General features: G+C 35.3%; 3 protein-coding genes across 4 annotated transcripts; 2 read left to right on the top strand and 1 right to left on the bottom strand.

The window, feature by feature from the left end:
• Positions 1-2,218: 2,218 nt before the first annotated feature.
• LOC107916165 (kinesin-like protein KIN-13A) lies at positions 2,219-8,666 on the top strand. 2 transcript variants are annotated; one of them, XM_041102352.1, is made up of 14 exons: positions 2,219-2,455; positions 2,539-2,634; positions 2,748-3,016; positions 4,310-4,531; positions 4,622-4,819; positions 5,031-5,132; positions 5,265-5,342; positions 5,491-5,572; positions 5,915-6,077; positions 6,375-6,704; positions 6,876-7,094; positions 7,206-7,779; positions 7,874-7,939; positions 8,063-8,666. In XM_041102352.1, the coding sequence occupies exons 3-14, from the start codon at positions 2,816-2,818 to the stop codon at positions 8,246-8,248; spliced, it is 2,421 nt and encodes an 806-aa protein (XP_040958286.1). In that variant the 5' UTR covers positions 2,219-2,455; positions 2,539-2,634; positions 2,748-2,815; the 3' UTR covers positions 8,249-8,666. The 2 variants fall into 2 exon arrangements, with proteins under 2 accessions (XP_040958286.1, XP_040958287.1); XM_041102353.1 differs by having other exon boundaries at positions 2,221-2,455; positions 2,720-3,016.
• Positions 8,667-9,744: 1,078 nt separating this feature from the next.
• On the bottom strand, positions 9,745-13,560 carry LOC107916164 (ubiquitin-like-specific protease ESD4). The gene is made up of 9 exons (XM_016845315.2): positions 12,374-13,560; positions 12,201-12,280; positions 12,020-12,113; positions 11,764-11,862; positions 11,556-11,648; positions 11,347-11,466; positions 10,935-11,038; positions 10,579-10,651; positions 9,745-10,334 (listed from the first exon to the last, which is right to left on the bottom strand). Exons 1-9 carry the CDS (start codon positions 13,133-13,135, stop codon positions 10,272-10,274), a joined length of 1,488 nt encoding a protein of 495 aa, XP_016700804.2. The 5' UTR covers positions 13,136-13,560; the 3' UTR covers positions 9,745-10,271.
• Positions 13,561-16,998: 3,438 nt separating this feature from the next.
• On the top strand, positions 16,999-20,796 carry LOC107916163 (translocase of chloroplast 159, chloroplastic). The gene has a single exon (XM_041102351.1). It carries the CDS (start codon positions 17,301-17,303, stop codon positions 20,670-20,672), a length of 3,372 nt encoding a protein of 1,123 aa, XP_040958285.1. The 5' UTR covers positions 16,999-17,300; the 3' UTR covers positions 20,673-20,796.
• Positions 20,797-24,132: the final 3,336 nt, after the last annotated feature.

Genomic DNA, 24,132 nt, shown 5'->3' with positions numbered 1-24,132 from the left:
GAGGGGCTGCCTTCGTCGTCTTATCGTCTTGGATTTAGAGGCCCGCGCCTTTCCCTTTCGACACGTATTTGCCGCTGCCTCTCCTCTGGCATTAATAAATACGGCTTACCATGAATCATAAATCATGGCATGTATTCTGGAACGCACGTTAACTCCGGAACGATGATTGGTTCCCAAGTAGGTATATATTCATACCTATCTTCCCACATTTACATGTACTCGGACCAGTATCTCGTCCAATCCGTATTCAATTGCCGAAGGTTGACTTTGTGTTGATCGTCAAACACCTCAGGATCCACGGGAATCGGTTGTCTACATCCAAACTGTCGTAGCACTCTGTCTGTCTGGTGCGACTCCACGGTTGCGTAGTTGATCAACACGACTTTCACGTGCCAAGCTTGTGGATTTTGTAAGAACTCTTCCTGGATTATTGCCCGAATTTCTGGATCCTCGTATGGTGTCCATTGAAACTATATGAACATGATAGAAATATTAGTTATATACATAATACTAAATACTAAATATCAATCGACTAGCGAATGTATGAAAATATCTATTTTATTTAAAACTTACTTGTGTTTCCGACCGTTGGTCCAATAGAAGCCGTATATCTTCAAGAGAGGATGGTAATCGAGCAGGACTTGCCGGATGATTCCACCTAATTAAATAAATTTTTAGCATACTTTTATTTTTAAAAATCTATATAATAATTGTAAAATCTAATATAAAATTTACCTCGTTATGAGTGGGAATGTATATGGGTGGTCCACTCGAGGTTGTACAAATGGAAAGCGAAACCCTGCCCACGACTGCAGTATTGACAGGCAACCTCCGATTTTTGCTCTCCTTGGTCACGTCGCCCCGCACATCTCCCGATATAACGTTGCCAAGACGGCAGACCCCCAACTCAATTCACCGACTGCTTTAAAATCAACGAGTTTCAGCAGTCATTTTAGATGTATGCAGCTCCGTAACGTGTCGGGCATCAAATAACCACCAATTAATTGAAGAATGTATGCCCGAGCATATCGGATTCTTTCAATTTCGGTTGAATCTTCATTCGGATCAGGGAATATGTTTCCTAACCAGCCCATCTCGACCTTACCTCCCTCCATTTTCTCCGGAATAGCGCCCAAAAGCTCGTAGCACACCGCCCCCCAATCGCTAGATTGGGCAGACTCGGTGACTGGGTTCCCGTCCACCAGCAATCCCAATTGCAGACTGACATCTTCTAGAGTGATAGTGCACTCTCCACATGGAAGATGGAATGTGTGCGTCTCGGGTCTCCACCTCTCGATCAACGCACTGATTAGTTTCGGGTCCACCTTGCATCCCCGGCCTACCGTCACCACATGCCAAAAACCCGCTTCTCGCAGGTAGTTCTCTACCAACGGTGATGGAGGAGCATGCATATTCCGGATATTGCATTCCAATACCCGATCTACAGACTTTTATAACAAATAAAAAATTAATAATTATCTAAAAATGCATAAATAAAAAATTCTTAAATAATATTTAAAAATTAAATTTAATACTTACCATTTTCATTTGTTCCACCGATATGTGATGCTTATTAAGACGAGTCAATTCTCCGGCCATTGCTAAAATTGTACAAATTTTTACGGTTTAAAAAAATTTCAAAAAAATATTTTTAAAATTATTTAAAAAAAAGGAGTTAAGAGAAACTTAAGAGGAGCTTGAGAGAAAATTGAAATTAAATATGGATTTAAGAGAATTTTTGAAGGAAATTGAGAGGAAATTGAGAGGAAATTTGAGAGAGGATTAGTTTGTGAAAAAAAAGGGTGGAGGTATTTATAGTTTTTTTTTACCGTTGGAGCACTGTTCACGCGCGGGGCAAGTTGCGGCCACGTTAGCAAATCGCGTCCTAGAGGGCGCGATTTGCTGCCATGTCAGCAAATCTCGCTAACGTGGCCGCGATTTCCTGGCGCGTCCCCTGACATCGCGCTGACGTGGACGTGATTTTTCGGAAAATAGACCATTCCGATAAATAATTAAATAATGAACCCATTTCGGTAATTTAAAAAAAAGTTTTTTTTCTATAAATTGCCTTCATTTTTTCCCAATTATATAAAACGTTATTATTTTACCAGAAAAAAAAAGCATAAATAAAACCAGCAGTTAAGGGCATTTCTGTCATGAAGAGAATCAAACCGTAACAAGAGTATATAAGTCATTCAAATAAATTCAATATAGCCGTTCAATAAATTTGAAAAAAAAAAATACTTGCGCTCTATCTTTTCTTCATCGCAGTTTTTCATGTATCTTCGCAGAAAGGGAAAGAAAAAAGAAGAAGAAAATAATAAAGAATAAAAAACAAGAGGCACCGTACGTTGAAATTAAATCGGGTTTCAGTTTTTATAATTTCGTTTCTCATGCAGATCTGATTGTAGATCTCGAATCGCCGAAAAATCTCTCTTCATTGTTTCTTTCTTTGGTAATTTATTTTATTTTCTGTTTGTTTTAATGTTTCGAAAGGATTTGAATGCGTGAATTTTGAAATTTTTTCTTCTTGGATAGGGTAAAAATAATTTCACGGATTATTGGAATTCGCCTTTTCATTTTGGAAGAAATTCACTTTCATGTTCTTCTTCGAACTCGGATTTTCTCCAAATTGTAAGTAAAATTCAGCTATACACATATATTTTGATTTCTTCTATCTTTTTTTTTATTGTTTTTGAAAATTGATTTTGGAGTTTAGTTTTTTTTTTTGTTCCTTTTTTTTGAAGTCGGCGTGGATAAATAGATCTTAAAATTGGCTCCTCAAAGGCGATCGCAGCGCCACATTGGTGGCCAGATGCAGCAAAGCAATGCTGCAGCGACGGCGCTTTACGATCACGCCGGCGTAGGGTCCTTGCACAATGCGGGTCCCACAGGCGGCGATGCTGGTGATGCCGTTATGGCGCGGTGGTTGCAGTCTGCTGGATTGCAGCATTTGGCTTCTCCCTTGGCTTCTACTGGTATCGACCAACGCCTCCTTCCCAATCTCCTCATGCAGGTAACGGACGCTTTGCTTTTGATTTCCGTATATTTATTTATACCTTCTGTTGTTTTCGATTATTGACTTTTCATTGCTCGATTCAGATTCATGCAATTTGAATTGGGTTAATTTGTATATTTAATTGCCGTGAATTTACTCATTTTAATGAATTATTTAGTGAAATAGCCTTTGCGTTTTCAACGGAAATGTTGTTGACATCTGTACATTGTTCTTGATGTGTCCTTTTTGCCATTTATATTCCATGCCGAGTGGATGGGGGTGCGTACTTTTTCATTTGCTTGAAGTTATGAAATTCGCTTTTAGTATTGACAATTAGGTTGATGGGCTTTTTAAGAAAGTTGGAGTTCATGATTAATTGATCATTCTGATGTTTTCTCGTATTGTTTCTCATGAGGTTTTTTTCCCTTTGCTTTTATTCAAGGTAGTCAGTACTTTATCTTTATCCACGGGTGTACCATTTTTGTTTTGGTACTTCTACGTACCGGTACCAGCTTGTTTTGGTGTATTGTTTTGGGTTTATTAATGTTTTTAAATATTTTCTGGCATATATATATTTGTAGTCTAATTTTTAGTTTCTTCATAAATTATATTTATTTTGGTTAGAGAATAAATTATGTATTATATTAACATGCAAATATATCTCAATTATATCCATATAAATATATTTATATCTAAATATAAGTTTTAAAATTATTAATTAGGTTGAATAATTCAATTTAATAACTTTTCATTTTAAATGCAATTTTGAAAAATGAAATGGTTAAGAGAAAAATTTTAAAAATTGGTTTAAATGCTAAAATTTTGTATCAATCGGTACGGGCCGGTACAAGCCGGTATTGACCGAACTGGCAGAAATACACCAAAATGACCTAAATACACCGGAATTTTAACCGAAACTGAACATAGGCTATTCGGTACCGGTTTAGGACGACGGTAGGTACCAGTATAGTACAGACTACTATGCTTTTATTCCCTTTTGATGAAATATTTGTATTTTAAATATTTTCTCGGGCAGTTACTCTATCTATTTGTATCTATACTTAAAAACTGTTACGAAAGAGTTGTCACGAGTTATATTTTTATATAAAATCTATAAAATAGCTATTTTATTTATGTGATCTTTAAAACCCAAGACACCATGATATTTAAAACCTTAATTTTACCATTTCAACCAAAACCACATTTGATTTTTACATAATTTTTTTAGTAATATAATCTTGTATGTGTTTAACCGGGTTTTACAATTTACACATTCTGAGATAATGAGAAGTTACTATTGCACTATTGAAGGGTTATGGAGCACAATCTACAGAAGAGAAGCAGAGGCTATTCAAATTAATGAGGAACCTCAATATTAATGGGGAATCTGGGTTGGAGCCATACACACCAACTGCTCAAAATTCAGGAGGGCCTGCTGCATCTGATGGGTTTTATTCTCCAGAGTTCAGGGGGGATTTAGGAGCTGGGCTCTTGGATCTTCATGCTATGGATGATACAGAGCTTCTGTCTGAGGTATGATTCTAGCATTCTAGGAAACTACCATGATGGTTAGCGTTGTTTCTTTTTCCTCTGAAAATAAATATTGATTTGATTTAATTGCAGCATGTTACCTCAGAACCTTTTGAGCCATCACTATTCATACCTGGTGTGAACAAAGCATTTGAAAATGACTTTAATGCGACAACTAACTGGCAGCAAAAAGAGCAAAGTGATGCAGATGCCTCTGCTTCATTATTTTCTGCCAATGAAAAAGAGATCAGCAGCACAAGGGAAAATAATGTTGCCAAGATTAAAGTTGTGGTATGTCAATGCTTCATTTCTCTATGCTTTCTCATCCTCTATGGAGATAAGGACATCTTTCTGTCCTTCCTAAGGTTAAAAAACTATACATTTGTCCAGTTTTGAAACTGCCTTTGTGCTTGATTATTTTTCTGGGTGGCTGCAGTTGATGCATTTACCTTGCTTTTTAAATTTCCTGGAAAGCTAATTTTTGTCTTACATGTGGGATAAGGTACGGAAAAGACCATTAAACAAGAAGGAGATTTCTCGAAAGGAGGATGATATAGTAACTGTGAGTGAGAATGCTTTAACTGTCCATGAACCAAAGCTAAAGGTTTGTCTATTATCCACAGAAGTTACTTGCAACCTCATTATATGTTTCTGAGATGAATATTTTAGAACTATTTGTGCTTGTTTGATATATTATTTTCTTTTTCTTATATCTGCTTTTATTGTTATGTTAAAGGTGGACTTGACAGCGTATGTCGAGAAGCATGAGTTCTGTTTTGATGCTGTTCTGGATGAGAATGTTAACAATGACGAGGTAGTACTCGGTTGAGCTATTTTGCTTTGTTGCCAGTCTAACATGGTTTCTGAATAATGTTGAGTTTACTATGACCAAAGTTCATCTTCTCTTTGTTTATTATTTGTTAGAGCAAAAGTTTGAGTTCTTCTCTTATTTACTTGTACAGGTTTATCATGCTACTGTTGAGCCAATTATTCCAATCATTTTCCAGCGAACAAAAGCCACTTGTTTTGCATATGGGCAAACAGGTGCATATAGTTTCTGCATTCTTCCTGAATGGCCCATGTGCTATATTTTTGCATTCTACTTTGTATGCTTTAATTAATGCATATGATTAGGCTTTGGAATTTAGATATCACAAGGTTTGATTAGATTAATGAATTACTGCTAGGAGAACAACTAGTGCTGGAAAAAGAGAAGAAGCACTCTGTTCTGAACTAAATCACATAAACCTAAGGCATGATTGTTCATTTTCTCATTTTCCTTGTCCTTATTCTTGCTCCACATTTCTTGTCTTTCCAGTTCATGGTTGTCCTGCATTGTTGCTATTTTCTGCACTAATAATTGATGGTATATGTTTGTGATTTTAGGTAGTGGTAAGACGTTCACGATGCAACCATTACCTCTCAGAGCTGCACAAGACCTTGTTAGATTCTTGCATCAGCCAATTTACCGCAATCAGAGATTTAAATTGTGGCTTAGCTATTTTGAGATATATGGTGGAAAACTCTTCGACCTTCTGAGTGATAGAAAGTATTTCCCTTTCCTTTCTTTCCTTGCTTACTTACTTACGTGTATGTGTGTTCTGATTTATCTTCCTTTTTATTCTTTTTTCTTTTTCCCCTTTCTTCAAGACATATCTGATTCATTTATGATGTGCTGTAATGACTTTGAAATGTCAGCTGGTCTGACTCTATTAGCACAAGCACAATTTGTGTCCTATGCCAAGTGCAGATTTTCTCTTCATTGTGTATCTCTGGTATACACTGGAATGTGGATGCATATGTATTAATAATAATTAGATCACTGAACAATCCAAATGTTCAATAGGAAACTTTGTATGAGAGAAGATGGGAGACAACAAGTCTGCATTGTTGGACTGCAAGAATTTGAGGTGTCAGACGTGCAAGTTGTGAAGGAATACATTGAGAGGGGAAACTCTGCTAGAAGCACTGGCTCTACTGGTGCAAACGAGGAATCTTCAAGGTCACATGCTATTTTACAACTTGTCGTCAAGAAGCACCCTGAGATAAAGGAGTCCAAGCGGAACAATGATGTGAATGAGTCTAAAGCTGGGAAGGTTGTGGGAAAGATTTCTTTTATTGATCTTGCTGGCAGTGAAAGAGGTGCAGATACTACAGACAATGACCGGCAAACTAGGTATGTTTGAAACTTTCCGTCGAAAAAGAATGGTGTAGAAACCCATTTCAGAGGTCTATGTATGGGTTGCTTCGTCTGTCAGTTTTTTATCTGGTTTAACATGTATTTTTTTTTCTTTCACCTTGTTTATTTTTGGCTTGTTCTGATATAACTGGTTTGAATTCTTTCCAGGATTGAGGGTGCTGAAATTAATAAAAGCCTTTTGGCTCTTAAGGAGTGCATTCGTGCTTTGGACAATGACCAGATTCATATACCATTTCGTGGGAGCAAACTCACCGAAGTGCTCCGTGACTCTTTTGTTGGCAATTCAAGGACAGTTATGATCTCATGTATTTCTCCTAATGCAGGTTCATGTGAACACACTCTCAATACTCTAAGATATGCTGATAGGTATTCTTGTTTCTATACTGAGCCTCCAAAAAAATGGACTTCCTTTGATGCACTAGATTGTGATGGTGTTCTTGTTGACTAAATATAGATTACTGTTATTGAAATGAGCAGGGTTAAAAGTCTTTCGAGAAGTGGTAATCCCAAAAAAGATCAGACCGTAAATTCTTTACCACCAAGTAACAGGGATGTTTCATCCTTGTCTCTATTAGCTACTGCAGATGTAGAAGATGTTTATGAGCGACAACCAGAAGTAAAAGTTGTTGATACAGGTCGAAGGCCTGTAGAGAAAGATGCTTATACTTTTGATTTCGACAAACAGCCTTCAACTTTCATTGGGAGGGAGGAAAGTGGAATGGCTTCTGGCCCAACAGATAGGGAAAAAATTGAAGTAAATAATTCTTATGGTGGTTCTAGAAGTCTAAGAGTTTACTCATCAAATTCTCAAAACTCAGCTGATATGGAAGAGAAAGTGCGGAAGGTGTCACCACCCCGTAGAAAAGTGACTAGAGAAGAAAAACCGGAGAAGATGGGGAACCGGACCAAGAAAGATGGAGGAGGATCTGATTTGTCAACTCAAAACTCTATGCAGTCAAATTCTAATAATCACAACAGCACAAATGATGTTGGACGTCGACGATATAATCCTGAGCCTCCCACCGACGGGAATATCAATGCAATACTTGAGGTAGACCATCGATATGGTTTGTTTTGTTGTGTTTTATTTTATTAGGGGCTTTAAGCATTTTCTTCATCCAATGTATTCTTTTTGTTTGTTGCAGGAAGAAGAGGCTCTAATTGCAGCTCACAGAAAAGAAATCGAGGATACAATGGAGATTGTTCGTGAAGTAAGTAGATTTTGTTATACCAAACCTGAGTCAATAAGCTGGAGGAAATGAAGCTTTGCTTCTGTATCTCAAATACTTGCACACCAATTAAACCACTGTTCTTGTTTTGCATCTATATTACAGGAAATGAAGCTTTTGGCAGAGGTGGACCAACCGGGCAGCCTCATAGACAACTATGTGACCCAGTTGAGCTTTGTGCTTTCACGCAAGGCTGCTGGTCTGGTGAGCCTTCAAGCTCGCCTCGCCAGGTTCCAGCATCGTCTGAAAGAGCAGGAGATATTGTTGAGTCGGAAGAGAGTTCCTCGTTAGCGCAGGTCTCTCCTGTCATCACAGCATCAGACCCAGACCTGTAATGTCCTCGCATGTAGACTGTTTCGGTACTGTTCATCCTGGTGGACATTTATACATTTTAAATACAGATGAGGTTCTCTCATAAACGAATGAACTCGTTTCTGGCCGTCAATGTCTGGGGAACTTGTTTTAGGGTCTCGAGAGGAAATTCAGCAGTGCACACATCTGGGACGTTCATGGGTTACATGTTAACTAGTAATACAATGGCAACAAGGATTTGAATGGCCCCCTTGGAATGATGGTTGGCTTCTCGAAATTGTATTTGGTTAGAAGAATCTGATGTTTTCATGTTGGGAATTGACATTCTGTTGTTTAATGGTGACAGGGAATGTTTTCACAAGGAAAGAAAAAAAATTGAACACAGTGGTTTTTTGTTCATTTCTTTTCATTTATATTGGGTTGATTCCTCCCCATGGAAGCATATTTTGCTTTCTCACCTCAAAAGCACCTCCTCCTCCATGTAATGTTCTAGTTTAAGAAAAATTAACGTTTTAAACATTTCTAAATGTAATGTAAATTGATTGATCTTAACCATTCTGTGAGTCGGAGAGAATTTAAGGTTTTTTTTTCTTTATTTCTTTTAAAAAATTTACTTATTTAGATTATCCATAAAATCTGCATGCCTAATGGCCAGGCCCGTCTAGGTCTAACACTCAAATTTCAAAACCTGTTCGAAATTTGGAAGATTTTTGGAAGATTTCGGATAAAAACATTAAACCTGAAAAAAATATTTGGATAAAAAAAATCTGCTTAAAATATAAGTTGAGCTTGAGTTTAAATAGTCAAGGCTTGAACTCAACCCGTTTTCAAGTTTGAAATATTTTATATTATTTTTATATATATTATGCAATTTATAACATATAAGAACTAAATTTATGGTATAATAGTATTATAATTATAATGTAAACATTAAAAAGTATTAAGATAAATATATATAAAATTTTAATAAATAAAAATATATAAAATAATATATATTTAAAATTTTCTATACCTAAAATGGACACGAGTTAAGCATTTACAAATATAGACGAGTTTGAACAATATCCTAAGCTCATGCTCTACATCAGAGAGAATTTGAACAAGCATATTAGGCAGCAAAAATATAAACTTGCGTAGAAACACTTGGGGGTTTGGGGGCATTGGTCTACTCCTGGCCATGCGAGTGCTTCCCCGCTAAGGCCAGTACATTTACATTCACTCATGCAAGAGCGCTGGATCTTTGAGCTATTTACGTACGAACTGGTTCTAGCTTTAGGCAAACCTCCTGGTTATCTCTGCACCCCACCTTAATCACTGAATGCCCTAAGCTTGATGATAAAATCATGCAATTTCATTTTCAACTGCGTTAGATTCAATGATTCAAACTTGAGATAACCCTAATGATTCAATGATTTAAATTCTAAGGTGAGATGAATCCGAAACTGAACACAAAACAATGAACTACATCACAATCATTCTCAAAAACCCTTTAGTAATCTCATTTTTGTCATTGGAGACCATAAACACAAAAGCAACTACCACTTCCTTTTATTCTAACCCACCCAAGGAAACATATTAAAGCATCTTCCATTTTACCAAAGAAGGTCAAAATAACTCTTCAACAGACCAATAAAAAGAAGAGAAGAATGGGAAAATCTTAAAAAGCCACAACAAAAACCAGGCAGAACTGATATACAAAGAGAGAAATGAAGATGTTAAAAGAAAGAGACCTTCTTATGGTTACTAATATGGAAAATATATAAACAAAAACACCTATTACTTCCAGTCAAACACAACCCTTTTTTCATAATGGTCTGCTGCCCTGCAATCTCATGGCTGGTATTTTATATTTAACTGCTTTCACCTTTTGTACGAAATATCCATACTTTGTCCAGTATTTATATCGAAAAATCAGATCAGAAGAAGCAATCTCTTTGCACACCATTTCAATTCCTAGTATGGCCTTCGAAAGTAGTTGATGAAAGCCGGCATACACATCCGATCAATCAGCTTTCAGTTTCAGAATTTCCTTGGCGGTCCTTAAACGAAAATAGGGCATGTGTTCCTACATAAGCATGGAAAATTCCAACTCAGTTCAAAGACATATAACCAGATATCGTGTTTCAAATGAATGAATGTGCATGTGAGAATATCTCCAATATGTACTTCTGCCTTTTGTCATATATTTAGGCAGATGGACAACAGATTTTACATCCCAACAACTACTGCCCTGAGTACTAGAGTTAAATCACAGAAAAATCAAAATAAAACATGAACCACAAGGATAAAAAATTGTTCCATGGACTTACCTGCTCAAAACAAAGACTTAAGCCTCTGCTATAGAAGTCGATATATTTTAACATAAACATGCCACAATCAAACCTGTACATAGAGAAAATTGTTTAGGGGGAACAATTCAAATTCTAACACAAAAGGCATATGACACCACGAAACTAGCAGTGCAAATTAATAATTGAATTCACCAAATATTTGGAACCAATTGCAATAAATAGTTAGTATAAAAAGACTCAGATACCTATAAAGCTACCTCACAATCAATTACTACACAATATAAGTTATTTTGTTTAAGCAATAAGCTTATGAAGAACAAGTACTTCGAGTACTGCTCCCTAAAGTGTATTGCAACAGATACTAGAATACGCACCCATTCTCCTGTGCAGGAAGATCTTCAACAAATTCTTGTTCCCAAGAACTTATATCAATGTCCTTCCCACTCTTGTCCTTCACTTCTTCAACGAAGTACTTTGCCTGGCACATTGCAACCAATATTAAACAAGTTCAGCAGAAATGCCAAAAAAATATCATATGAACTTTGTTTAGGACGATATTTCTTATAGAGGTTAAGAGTGGGAACGGTGGGCTTCAAGCCAAGGCAACTATTATTGTGAATAAGATAAGAAAGATTTACAGCATAAAGTAGTGGAAAAATGAGTCTAGTACCTAACAGGATCTTAAATTCCGAATCTTCTAACATTTAAACTATGTAATGACCTTTGGATCAATCAATTAAATGCATCTAAATAATATGAAATCTAAAGAGAAAAAAAAGATCATACCAGTGCTCTCAGCACATGAGGATCTCTTCCTTTTAGTGAATCAAGATATTGGAACTTCTGATCTTTCTTATTGATAACTGCCAAACACCAATGTATGTCTTTGTGTATGGGGACAAATATCTGAGCAAAATGGAATAATCGATACAAGGAAGAATAAATATATCATGCAAAACAAATGATTGATTCAAAGTGTTAAGATAAATACTTACTTTATCACAGTCCAATAGGCAGTAACCCAGCTTCCTTTGTGAAGTCCATCTTTTGACAGCTCTATAATTATAGCCACTCTCCGGATTCACTAACTGAGCATCATAATTTAGAAACGAAAAAAGTAGTTTAGAAAATGATAGTTACAAAGACTTACATGAACAAGCAAAGTAAAGTATGGGAAAACTGAAGGTAGAAGCAAGCAACTACCTTTTTATAGAAGAAGGTATTGAAGAAATGGCATTTCAGAAACTTCTTCGGCTCCCTGTTTTCCCGTTCTTTCAGTAATTCGAGATACAGATTAATGACCTAGAAAAGAGAAATTGGATTTGTGTTAAAACCGGATTATCAGCACACTTAATTCCAGTAGATCCTAATTGAATGTGGAAAAACTAACAAATCCTTGCAGTGGTTACTTTCTGAAGATATACAACACAATATAATCATGATCGAAATGAAAAACAACCTCATCATTCAACCAAGCGCCTGGTTTCAGACATTGCAAAATTTCTCCTCTAATATCAATGCTCGAGTTTTCATGAGAGACTAATACCTTTCTCCTACAAAAGCAAGCATAAACAATGATGTTATAGCACAAGTGACATCTTAGCAAATAATCAAACACTAACACAAGCAGTATTACATACCAGTTTTTCACAGATAACGCACGAGAAACTAAAGCCATCTCTTCTTCTGTAAGAGGAATAAAAGGTTCGGTAGGTAACACCTGGAATTCGATAAATCAAAAACAACATAACATTAATGCCAATCATTCTAACAATGCAGCTTAATTAAAAGAAGGCAAGCAATAGAATTTCACCTCGTGTTGCTCCTCCTCCGGTTTCTTCTCAGGTCGCAATGCCTGAAGCCCAGCTATACGCTTCTCGTTCAACTCAATTTGAAAACCCAAATCTTTCAACTTGGAACTTCTCCTCTCTGCACTCTCAATCAACTTCCTATAAGCTTCTAAATCATACCCATTAGAAACCTCCCTTAATGATAACATATCCAATGAACTCTCCATTCTTAAACTCCCATTATTCAACTCAGTAACAGCAGAGGAAGATGAAGGCTGAAAATGCCTCTCTTCCTCCACATTATTCTTTCCTTTCTCAATAAGCTCAACTTCTTCAACACTAACATCATCTGAAACCAACCCTTTTTCTTTCTCCTCATCATCCTCCACAAAGATAACTTCTTTTTCCTTCTTAAAGTGCCTCAAAGCACCCCATGCTTGCCTTTTAGCATCACTTAATCTACTACTCAAAAAATTTCCCATATAGCTTTCAACCGAATCCTGACCAGGCTTTGAAGCTGACAACCCAAATTTAAGGCGTCTGACAGGGGCGTGGACTTCTCTAGGGAAAGAAACCTTAGCTTCTGGGTAACGAGAGATTCTCAAGACGGTGCTGTTGGAAGATAAATTTGCTTTTTCTGGGCTTTCATTCATCAAAGAAAGCCTGGGCTTTTTAGAAAGTTGGAATTCTGGGGAATTTGAATATGGGGATTTCTTTTTGAGACAGAAATTGGAATTGAAGCACTCATCACCATAGCGTTTACGATTACTTGCTAAAGCTCCCATTGATGAAATTTGCGAACTTTAAACCCTAAAACCACAATACCCATTTAGAGAAAACCATGGAAACAGATTTGAGAGGCTAGGGTTTTTAAAAACCCTAAAGGATACATGCTTTCAAAAGAACCCTGAAAACCCAGAATTTGAAAACCGGAATATTTCAAAACACAATAAAAGGATCGGATTTTTCTTAAAACTAAAACAATCCAAGAAATTTCCAGAAAATAAGGGGGGGAGGAAAATTGAAGAAAATTTGAGCAAGGAATTAACCGTTACAGCTACTGGCGCTGTAATTTGGATCTTAATATCAGATTTGAAAGAGTTGTTAAAAAGGAATTGAATTGGAAAAAGGATTTTGGAAATTTCGCAACTGCTTTCGCGGCACAAAAAGAATAAACTTTTTTGAACGCTGCGTTTTTTAGGTTTATGTTTCGGAAATGTATGTCCGCCAGCGGATGCTTTCACTTTCATCAATTTTTTCTCAGTCCCTGCACATTTTGTATATCTCAAATTTAGTCTCTTTACTTTTAATCTAAAAAAATTTACCATCAAACTATTCCCTTTTTCTCACTTAAATACTAAAGTTGTATTTTGTCTCATTATATTCAAAAGGGGAGAATGATACAAATTTTATAGTTCGAGAGTCAATTTTATATTTAAACCTTCAAAAATCTCTTATTTAATAAAATTTTGATTATATTAAATTATGTACCACTTTAAAAATAAATAATTTTGTTCAATCTTACATACACAAAAAAAAGTAAATAAAAATGTTATAAAGAAACAATGTGAGATTTGATAATTTTATTTTGGTTACATGATTTTCACAACTTTTTTAAATCGAATTGATGATTGAACCAATTAGGGCATTGGTTTATCGGTTTGACCGATCTGATTAAAAAATTATTAGAAATAAAAATTTCCAATTCTACCACTAATTTAAACGATTTTTAGCCGATTCGTATCGATTTCCGATTTAACCAATTCAAAAGCACATTTCGAGTCGGTATTGTAAGCTAACTGACCGGTCCAGTTCAAATAACATTACTATATATTGATGACATGATCGAATTTTCTTTTAATTTTCAGGATTGCCAAATTTTTTTATTTTTCAAAAATACCTCATGATCCAATTTCACATAAATCTTTTGAGAATGTTACTGATTGAACTTTAATTATTAAATTAAAAGAGTAAAGAGATATATTATTGTAATTAAAAGTAGAGGAAATAAATTTTAAATATACAAAGAGTATGAAGATTAGGAGGGTAATTAAATGATTCACTTTTAAATAGATATTCTTTTTCTTTTCATTTTCCCCAAAAAAGAAAAGTTTTATTTGTTTGAGGAAATAATATATTACTAAAAATAAAAGAAAAGAGATGAAAGAGGAAAAAGTAATTAATGAGTTGGATTAAGTTAAAAGATGTAGTTTGATAAAATATAAGATTTAGTGAATTGTAGTTTAAAAGTTAATATTTTTTTAATTTAAAAATCTCAGTTAAATCATTAAAAGTATAAGTATTTTCTAACAAAATTTATCAATTTAAAAATTTTATTAGGCTATCATCATAGAAAGTGACAAAAAAAAAAGCTATTAATGATGATAATAATTAAACTAAGCTTTTTAAATTGAAAAAGTAAAAAAAAATTAATTTTTATAAAAGTATAATGACTAAATATTAAATTTTATTCAAACATGAGAGCTACCATCATATTTAACCTAAAACAAATAATATCTTAAATTCAAATATCAGAATTATTCATTTTAAAATAATTGTATAAACCTGAAAATTTGGCAATGTTTTCAATTAAAGATTTCAACTTTGGTCCTCGCCTCTCGTAATTTTGCATTTTCATTTGAACTTTTAAGTTTGTCAACTCCAAAATAAGACATGGGGGAATAAAAGTAGGGTGATAAAACCTATTTTTTATTTTAAACTACTATTATAGTAATTGTTTGTTCTATCTGGTACAATTTTATTATATAAAATTATTGTTTTATCTCTATATATATAAAACTATTAAAAAGGTAAAAATATAGTAATATAATATAGAAAAATTCATATATATATTTTATGTTTAAATATTTTTTATAAAAAATTATATTTAAATATTTACTTTAACCTTAAAAATATTGAGAATATTAAAGATAAATAACAAAGTTTAAATTGAAGCGAAGTAAAATAGAATAAAAATGAATGCATCCAACTTCTATAGGGATAGTAGTAAAATTTAAAATTATATATTAATAATAAAACGGAATGAGTAGTAAAACAAATTATGCCAAATGTGAAGCGGTGATAAATTTAACAGCAAAAAAACAAAACTTACAAGTTAAAAGAATCCCAAAAGATTTATATCTTTTTAACTTGATTTAAATATAATTAAGTAGTAAAAGTAAAAATTGGAGAGGTGAATGCGCGCCAAGTTTTTACTTCATAATTGATCTGGTTTTGTGATTTTGTTTTAGAGAAAAATTCAATCATTTTTGGATACCACAAGATGAATGTTGAGGTTTTACAAAAACATTGACCCTTAATTTACACAAGAATTCCAGGCTTCATTTCTCTCCGCTTCTTGTTAGTTCCTCTACAGTTCATCATAACATCATTGCTAAAAACGGCTTTATCTCTTTCAATTCCATCTATACCACTCTCAGCAAATACCTAAATTTACACCCAAAAATGGGGTGGAGATAAAAGAGACTGAAATTATATCTACAAACCTGATGTGCTAAGCAATTCCAAGTCCACAGCTCAGATATAATAAACTCCGTCATTTTCAATTGCTGCTGCTCTTGGTGGTGCGACGGCGGTCCGTAGGAGCGGAGCTTCGAGATTTGCGATTCCATTCGTTGTTCAAGAAAGTTTGTCATTTAAGATCATGAATAAGAGGAAGCCATTGTTATCACTACAAGTACAACAAGTGAGACGAAAGTTCGTCATTTAGTGTAGGTCTGATAATGAAGAAGATTTGGGAAAATTAATGAAACGGAGCGTTACAAGGCAAAAGAGCGACACGGTTCGTTTTCATAATTTGCAGAAGCTTTCTTTTTGGTCAAACAATGGCTACTCAGTCGTCATTTTCTCCCGCCATTCTTCTTGGTTTAAAATTCTTCACAAACCCTAAATTGTTCCAATTCTTCACATACATACATACATACATACATACATACATACACACATACACACATACATACATACATACATACATACATACATACATACATACTATCTTTATTCCTTGTTATAATGCACAATATTCTTGGTTACATTCTATTGGTATAATGCACAATATTCTTGGTTACATTCTATTGGTATAATGTAGGAGCGCTCTCAAAAAACCCATTGTGAAATAAACAAAGACAACAGCAACTGAGAAGACATATCACTTCTAAATTTTTATCTTTTACAGTTCTCTATTTGGGAATAACACAACCAAAAACCAGGATTTTCGATATCGAATGTAATAATTTGGAAAAAGAAAAGATAATAATAATCGATATGGTACTACTAATATTGTATCATTTTGGTTTTTGTATGGATTCTTATTCCAAGATTTTGATTTCTTTTTTTAGTTTTTTAGAACTTATTTGATTCTTTTAGTTCCTAATTTAATAAATTATTAAATGTTTTAATTCCAATAGATGCTTCATCACATAAACTGTCATCCCTCAAATGATGGAACTTATGCTGTTTGTGAAACAACAACCTTGACCTATCATCAAATTCTTGCCAAACACAAGGATGTAACTATAATTTCTCACACATTTTTAATAACAAATAAAATAATAGTAATAATAATCGAATCAAATCAAATAAGACAAAAGTAGAAACCAGGTTTTTATTGTTTTATCTTATAGTTCGTTGATCCCCAACCGCTTTTTAATCTTTACAATTCTTGTATGGCTCTTACTTAGCAGATTGTTGTCTCACTCTGTTGTTCTTCAAACTAAACCTTAAAACCTGACACCCTGCAACAACCTTAAACATTGTCGACAACTGAAACAAGAACATAAAGACAAAGCCGTGCCTTGCCCTAAAATCCACCACCTGATCGTATATTAAGACAACCCAAGATAATAAAGAAGGGAAAGAAATTAAAGGCTCCCATGGATTTTTTTTGATTGGTTATCTCTTGGGATCCATTTTTTATTTGAGGTAAAGTCCATGGACTCAAAGCCCCATGCCTCTTTTTCTGCAGCAGAAGACACCCAATCTTCATCAGGTTCTTTACTTATCCGAGCTCCTTTAACTGCTGATTCTGATTTTGATTATGGATCCAACAGTAATGAAACTGAAAGCACTAGTGGTGGGAGTACTGTAAATAGTTTTGAGAACAACAACAACAATGACGATAGTGAGTTGGAGTTGGGAATTAAGGAGTTTTTTAGTGGGGATGAGGAGTTTGACGCTAGTTCTGAGATGTGGAGGCTTGGCTTAGATGAGGATAATGATACTGATAGCTTAGAGAATTCATCGGTAGATGAGGAAAATAGTGGGGTTAGCATTGGTTTCATGAGGAGTTTTATCTCAAACCTGATTGTTCCTATTGCTCAATTGTCAAGGGATAATGAAGGGTTTTCCGAAATGTTTACCGATGATGAGAAAATGGTGACTGATGTTGAAGATGGAGAGTTTTCTGGTGTGATTCAGGTTGAAAGTGATTTGGAAGATTTTATAGCTAAAGGTAAAGGCCTTAGTTTGGATGTTTCTAAATTTGATGACGGCATACCACTGCAAAATCCGGATGATGAGAGGATCGAATCGAAACCTGTTGACAAGATTGTTGTGTCTGATATGGAGGAATTCAAAGTTGAGGAAACGAGGGTGGAGGTAGGAGAGCCAATGAGTTGCGAAAGTACAGAGTGCAATAATGGTGATATTATAATTGTAAATTCTGGGAATGTAAGCTTGTTTAAAACTGCTGATGGTGATACTAATTCTGATCCCTTCAAATTTCCAGCTTCAGTATTAGGTCTAGACCAAGAAATTGAACCAGAAGTAGAAGCTATAGATAAGCATATTGCGGATAATGTTTGCCTTTATGATGAAAGTGTTGTTCAAATGATATGTAGAAGCTCTGAAACAACCTCCACATCTCTTTCAAAGGTAGCTTTTGAGGATCAAATATGGATAGCAAGTCAGCAGATTGTAATGGATTCTGATGAAGCGGAAGCAAAGATGGAGCATGAAGCTAAGGAACTGTTTAATTCTGCTGCATTGGCTACTCTTTCAGAAGATCCGACAGTTGTTGAAATGGATGGTGGTGGCCTCACAGTCACTTCCCCTTGTGGTTCTAGAGTATTCTCTCTCGACTGTGCTGCTCATTCAGGTTCTTCATTCCATTCTTTGAAAGTTGCTCCATCAAATATGGATAACATTGTCTTCGAGGAGAATCTAAGTGATGAAGATAAGCTGTTTGAGAGGTTACAACTAATAAGAGTGAAATTCTTGAGACTTATTCATAGACTAGGTCATTCTCCCAATGATCCCATGGTGGCTCCAGTACTGTACAGACTGGCCCTAGCTTCAGGTAACCCTTTCTGTCAAGAATTCACCCTTGAATCTTCCATGAAAACAGCTATGCAACTTGAAGCAGAAGGTAAATATGAATTGGACTTCTCTTTGACTCTTTTGGTTCTTGGAAAAACTGGAGTGGGAAAGAGTGCAAGCATTAATTCCATTTTCTGTGAGCAAAAATCCATGATTGATGCGTTTGAACCAGCCACAACCACAGTAAAGGAGATTGTTGGAACATTTGATGGAGTTAAGATCAAAATCTTTGATACGCCTGGTCTTAGATCTCCTGTGACGGAAGAAGCAACTAATTGCAAACTATTGGCATCCATAAAGAGGTCTATAAGGAAGTTCCCGCCAGATGTTGTCCTCTATGTCGATCGTTTAGACACATATGATAGAGATCTTACGGACTTTCTATTACTAAAGTCACTTACTGATTCACTAGGTTCATCAATATGGGAAAAAGCCATTGTAACTCTTACTCATGCTGCATCTGCTTCCTCCGAGGGACCAGTGGGGGAACCCTTAAGTTTTGAGGCCTTTGTAGCTCAAAGGTCTAATGTGGTTCATCGAGGTATCAGCCAAGCTGTTGGAGATCTGCGGCTAATGAATCCAAGTATGATGCAACCTGTGGCTCTTGTTGAGAACCATCCATTGTGTCAGGGAGACAGAAATGGAGAATTCTTGCTTCCAAATGGGAAAACTTGGAGATCACAGTTGCTACTCTTATGTTATTCAGTGAAGATCTTATCCGAAGCAAGTTGTTTGTCGAAACCACAAGATCCTTTGGATCACCATAAGGTTTTTAGCTCGCAAATTCATTCCCCACCTCTACCTTACTTCTTGTCTTCTCTATTGCAATCTCGTCCTCATCCAAAACTACCTAACAATCAGGGTGATGAGGATGTCATCTTAGAGATTGAATTGGGAGACTCATCAAATTATGATGAATATGACAAGCATCCACCCTTCAAGTCTCTAGGAAGGTCTCAGGTTGATAAACTTTGCAAGGAGCAGAGAAAACCTTACTTTGAAGAGAATGATTATCGTGTGAAGCTACTTCAAAAGAAACAATGGAGAAATGATGTGAAAAGATTGATGGAAACTAAGAAGAAAGAGAAAGATGGTGATGGTAATGATGATGATGATGTTGGAGATAATGCAAACATTGAAGAAGTGGATCCGACTATTATATCGGTCCCCTTGCCTGAAATGGTCCTTCCTCCTTCCTTTAATGGGGATAACCCGACATACCTGTATCGATTTTCAGAATCTGCATCTCAGCTTCTCACGAGGCCAGTTTTGGACTCACAGGTTTGGGATCGTGATATTGGATATGACGGTGTTAGCCTTGAAAGAAGTCTTGCTATAGCTGGTTACTTACCAGGGGCATTTGCTGTTCAAATCACCAAGGATAAAAGAGAGTTCAATGTCCATTTGGATTCTTCAGTCCATTCAAAACACAGAGGGAATGGATCAACAATGCTGGGATTCAATATACAAACTGTTGGAAAACAGCTTGCATACGTCTTAAGGACTGAAACAAGATTCAGAAATTTCAACATGAACCGAACAACTGTAGGTTTATCAGGTACTTTCTTTGGCGGAAATATGGCTACGGGAGTTAAGATCGAGGATTGGATTTCAATAGGAAAAAGGTTGGTTTTGGCTGGAAATGCTGGGGCAGTGGCATGTCAAGGTCAAGCAGCATATGGAGCCAACATTGAGATCCGATTAAAGGATAATTTTCCTGTTGAGCAAATCCAGACCATACTTGGACTGTCTTTTGTGAAGTGGAGGCATGATCCAGCTCTAATGGATAACCTACAATCTCAATTCTCTATTGGATGCAGTTCTTCAGTGGCTGTTCATGGGGGATTGAAACACCAATTTTGTGGGAAAATCACTCTCAAAGTAAGCAGCTCAGAACAATTATACATGACATTTGCTTCTTTAATTCCAATTGCAGTCTCCATATTTCGGATGATCTATCCTGGCTCTGATATAAAAAAGTTCTAAATGCTAAGCATTTTCATGATTGGAGGCCAGTAACACGCTTAGAATGATGTTAAATTTTATCTAGTCTTACCAATGTCAATTTATTTTGTACTAGGTTTCAATGAAACATAACATACTTATTTGCTATTTTCGAGCCTCCTTTATTTATTATAAATTATCTAAAACCTGACTTAGTCATATCGGTAAACAGAAAAAAAAAACTCCCATTAGACAAAAAACAAGCTCGAGATCGAAAGCTTGCTCGAGGAAGCTTGAGCTTGAAAAAATTCAAGTTCAAATTAATCTAAACCTGAGGAAGCCCGAGCCTAGAATAATTCGAGCCTGAGATTGATCTGAACCTAAGCTCGTAATGATCTGAGCTCAAGCTTGAAATAAATCTGATTCAAAACTCGAGAAAACCCTAAATATATGACTAAATATACATTAATAATTAATATAATTATATGATAGTATTTAAAATAAAAATGATAATTTTTTAATTTATAGAAACATATTTATATAATTATATTAAAAATTTATCAAAGCAAGCATAATTAGTTCCTATCGTAAAATAGTAAATGACCATAGCGTTCCTTGTTGTAACTCGACCTATACATCTAGCAATGTCTCTAAAATATCAAAGGACTTGGGGGGTAAGGATCAAACAATATAGAGGAAATATCTATTACATTTCTAGATGATTTGATCATCCTATTCAGTTCCTTTGCTTTAACCAAGAGCTCCCAGCTTCAGACCAATTTTATCATCTTTATTCCAACTTGTTGCACATTTATAAGTCAACCGTTTGTCACTGTCCATCAAGCATGCACCTCTTCCAATCTCCATCTTCCCTTTAACAATTTTCACTGGAGCTACCAAGCATTCGCTATAATGGTTCGATGTCCTCGTATTCCCAGCTTTGATAGCATTCTTTGGATCCCATTTATCTTTATTATCAAAGCTATTAATCTACAATTAAGCTAGACCTCATCGCTTTTTCAAAGGGTCATTTGATGACTAAATGGTCCTCATGACACATAGGGCAACATGTATCTATGGATGATATATGTCTGCCGAGTTCCAACTGATATAGGATACAGTTAGAGCATATTTTCCACAAGAAGATCACAATTTTGTACAGCGAATTCAACTTCCATAGAATCTTCCACTCACTATTTCTCTATTCAATCTCTTCCTTGTACAACTCCTTGCCTTCCTTCTTCAACCACTTGCTTATTCAATAGGTTAATCAATACAAAAACAGAGGATCAACTTGTCTTGATCCCCTCTTCGGCATAATATAGTCATTTTGATCTCACTATTGAGAAGCATGACATGATAAGGTTTGACCCATTTCACACTGAAGCTTAGAAATGAGAAGATATTTTTGATGAAATTTCAACTAATCCTATCATAGGCTTTATTCATGTTGATATTCAAAGCTCTGATCATACCTTTGGTTGTCCTCCTTTTCTGAATCTTTGCACCAATACTGACATTATCACATACTTACCTATTTTGAGAAAACACATTTTGAGAGGGTGTTATCACGGTTAGAACAACAATTTTTGTAATGATCTTATAAACTACACTGCAAAGAATGATGTGTGTAGTCATTTACCGATTAAGGGAACTTGCTCTTTGGCATTAATGCAAGAAGTGTTGCATTAAATTATTTGAGCATCCTACCATTTTCAGGAAGTCAAGCATCCCTCTCCAAACATCATTCATTACCTACCGTGTTCATGTTTTGCTAAAAGAAGATAGCAAGATTCTCATCCGGGTCCCAGTGCCTTTAAGGGATTGATTTGATTCAAGGCTTCTTTAATCTCTATTTCTAACAATGATTTTCTTTAGTTCATCCAAATGAGCTTGTGGAATTCTCTTCAAGTGAATGGAATGAAGGTTATTCCTTGTCTCCTCATCACTAGCTGAATCTTCCTTTCCATAAATATTTTTGAAATGATTAGCAATACCTCTTTAACCTTACTATGATCTTCCGCAACTTGACCATTCTCACCTTTAATCATTAAAATCCCAATTCTCCATATTCTCTTATTTACTAGTATTTCTCTCTCTTTCCATATCCACTCTGCTCTGGATTTCTGAAACCATAAAACTTGTTCATATTTAAAACCCCTTCAAGACTTGCCCTCATCTCCTTTTCCTTTTCAACCATATCTAGTCACATAATTTTTTGTTGCACCAGTGTCAGCTTATCTTATAATATTTTTTCCTAAAGATTATGTTCACGAACTCCTCCCTTTCCCAAAGCTTCAATGCTTGCTTCGTAATTTTTAATTTGGGTAAAAAGGAGTAAGACAAGGTACCCTTAACATGATTTGACCATTGATTTCTTTACACCTTAGATGTTCCAACCAAACTGCATCGAAAAGATAAGGTCTTCACATGAAAGGCCATCTAATACTGGTACTTAGCACCATTAGGCCATGGCCAGACTGAATGGTTGGTTTATTTATCAAGCTAGCCTTAAGATGGCGTTGGAGCCATTTCTCATTACAAAAAGCACGGTCAAGTCTCTCCCAAAGTACTTCTTCACCCTCTCTATTGTTGGTCCATGTGAAGAATTGCCTATTTGGATTAGTTTCCATCAAACAACATCCATCAAGGCATTCATTTAGTAGCTCACATCCACTGATATTTGTGTGTCTAGGTGTAAATTTATCTTCACTATTTAAAACTTGTTTAAAGTCACCCCAAATGACCCGACTATCCCTTTTTACTTGTTGCAATACTCTTTCCCTTTTATTTAATTTTTGGTCACCATACACAAATGTCATCCATGAAAATAAGTTACAATAATCATAAACAGAAAAGTGAATCACATTTTTATGTATACTTGAGACATAACCACAACCCCTCACTACTTCTTCCATAGGAACAACCCACAAAATCATCAAAACCCCATAGCTTAGTGTTGGAGCTTTAGCAATAAACAAAGGCAAAAACAACAAAACAAAAGCAAAGAAATCGAAGCAAAATAGAAGGAAAAACAACAACAAGAATTGTAACTGAAGAATAATGCTAATTTTCATTCAAAATTTGAAATATATGAGAGTTACAAAGTTAATTTGACAGTTACCTAATGGCTTAACTGCCCCCACTAATACAAGACTAATACTAACTTAAGTTACACATAAAATAGGCTGACATATCAGCTATTACATCAATTCAAACCAAACCATATCCTACTAACTTTGTAAAAAAATTACAAGTTGACTAGCCTAAGTTACATAGGAACAAAATAAACAAAACAGATCACTACATTTGGTTCAGCTCCAATGCTGCACTTCAGAATGGAGCTGCTACTGCTGGTCTTGTTGTGGACTTGCTGCTGGTCTTTTGTTGCAGTGCAGGCTAATGCTCAACACTCCTCCTTGGACTGTATGCAACAAACACCAATTTCCTTTCTCAAGAATTCAAATCTAGCAGCTCCTAATGGCTTGGTCAAAATATCAGC

Source organism: Gossypium hirsutum, chromosome D10 (genome assembly GCF_007990345.1).
Source record: "Gossypium hirsutum isolate 1008001.06 chromosome D10, Gossypium_hirsutum_v2.1, whole genome shotgun sequence".
Taxonomy (NCBI): domain Eukaryota; kingdom Viridiplantae; phylum Streptophyta; class Magnoliopsida; order Malvales; family Malvaceae; genus Gossypium; species Gossypium hirsutum.
The sequence above is the reverse complement of the archived record's forward strand: the minus strand, read 5'-3'. Positions and strand labels throughout refer to the sequence as shown.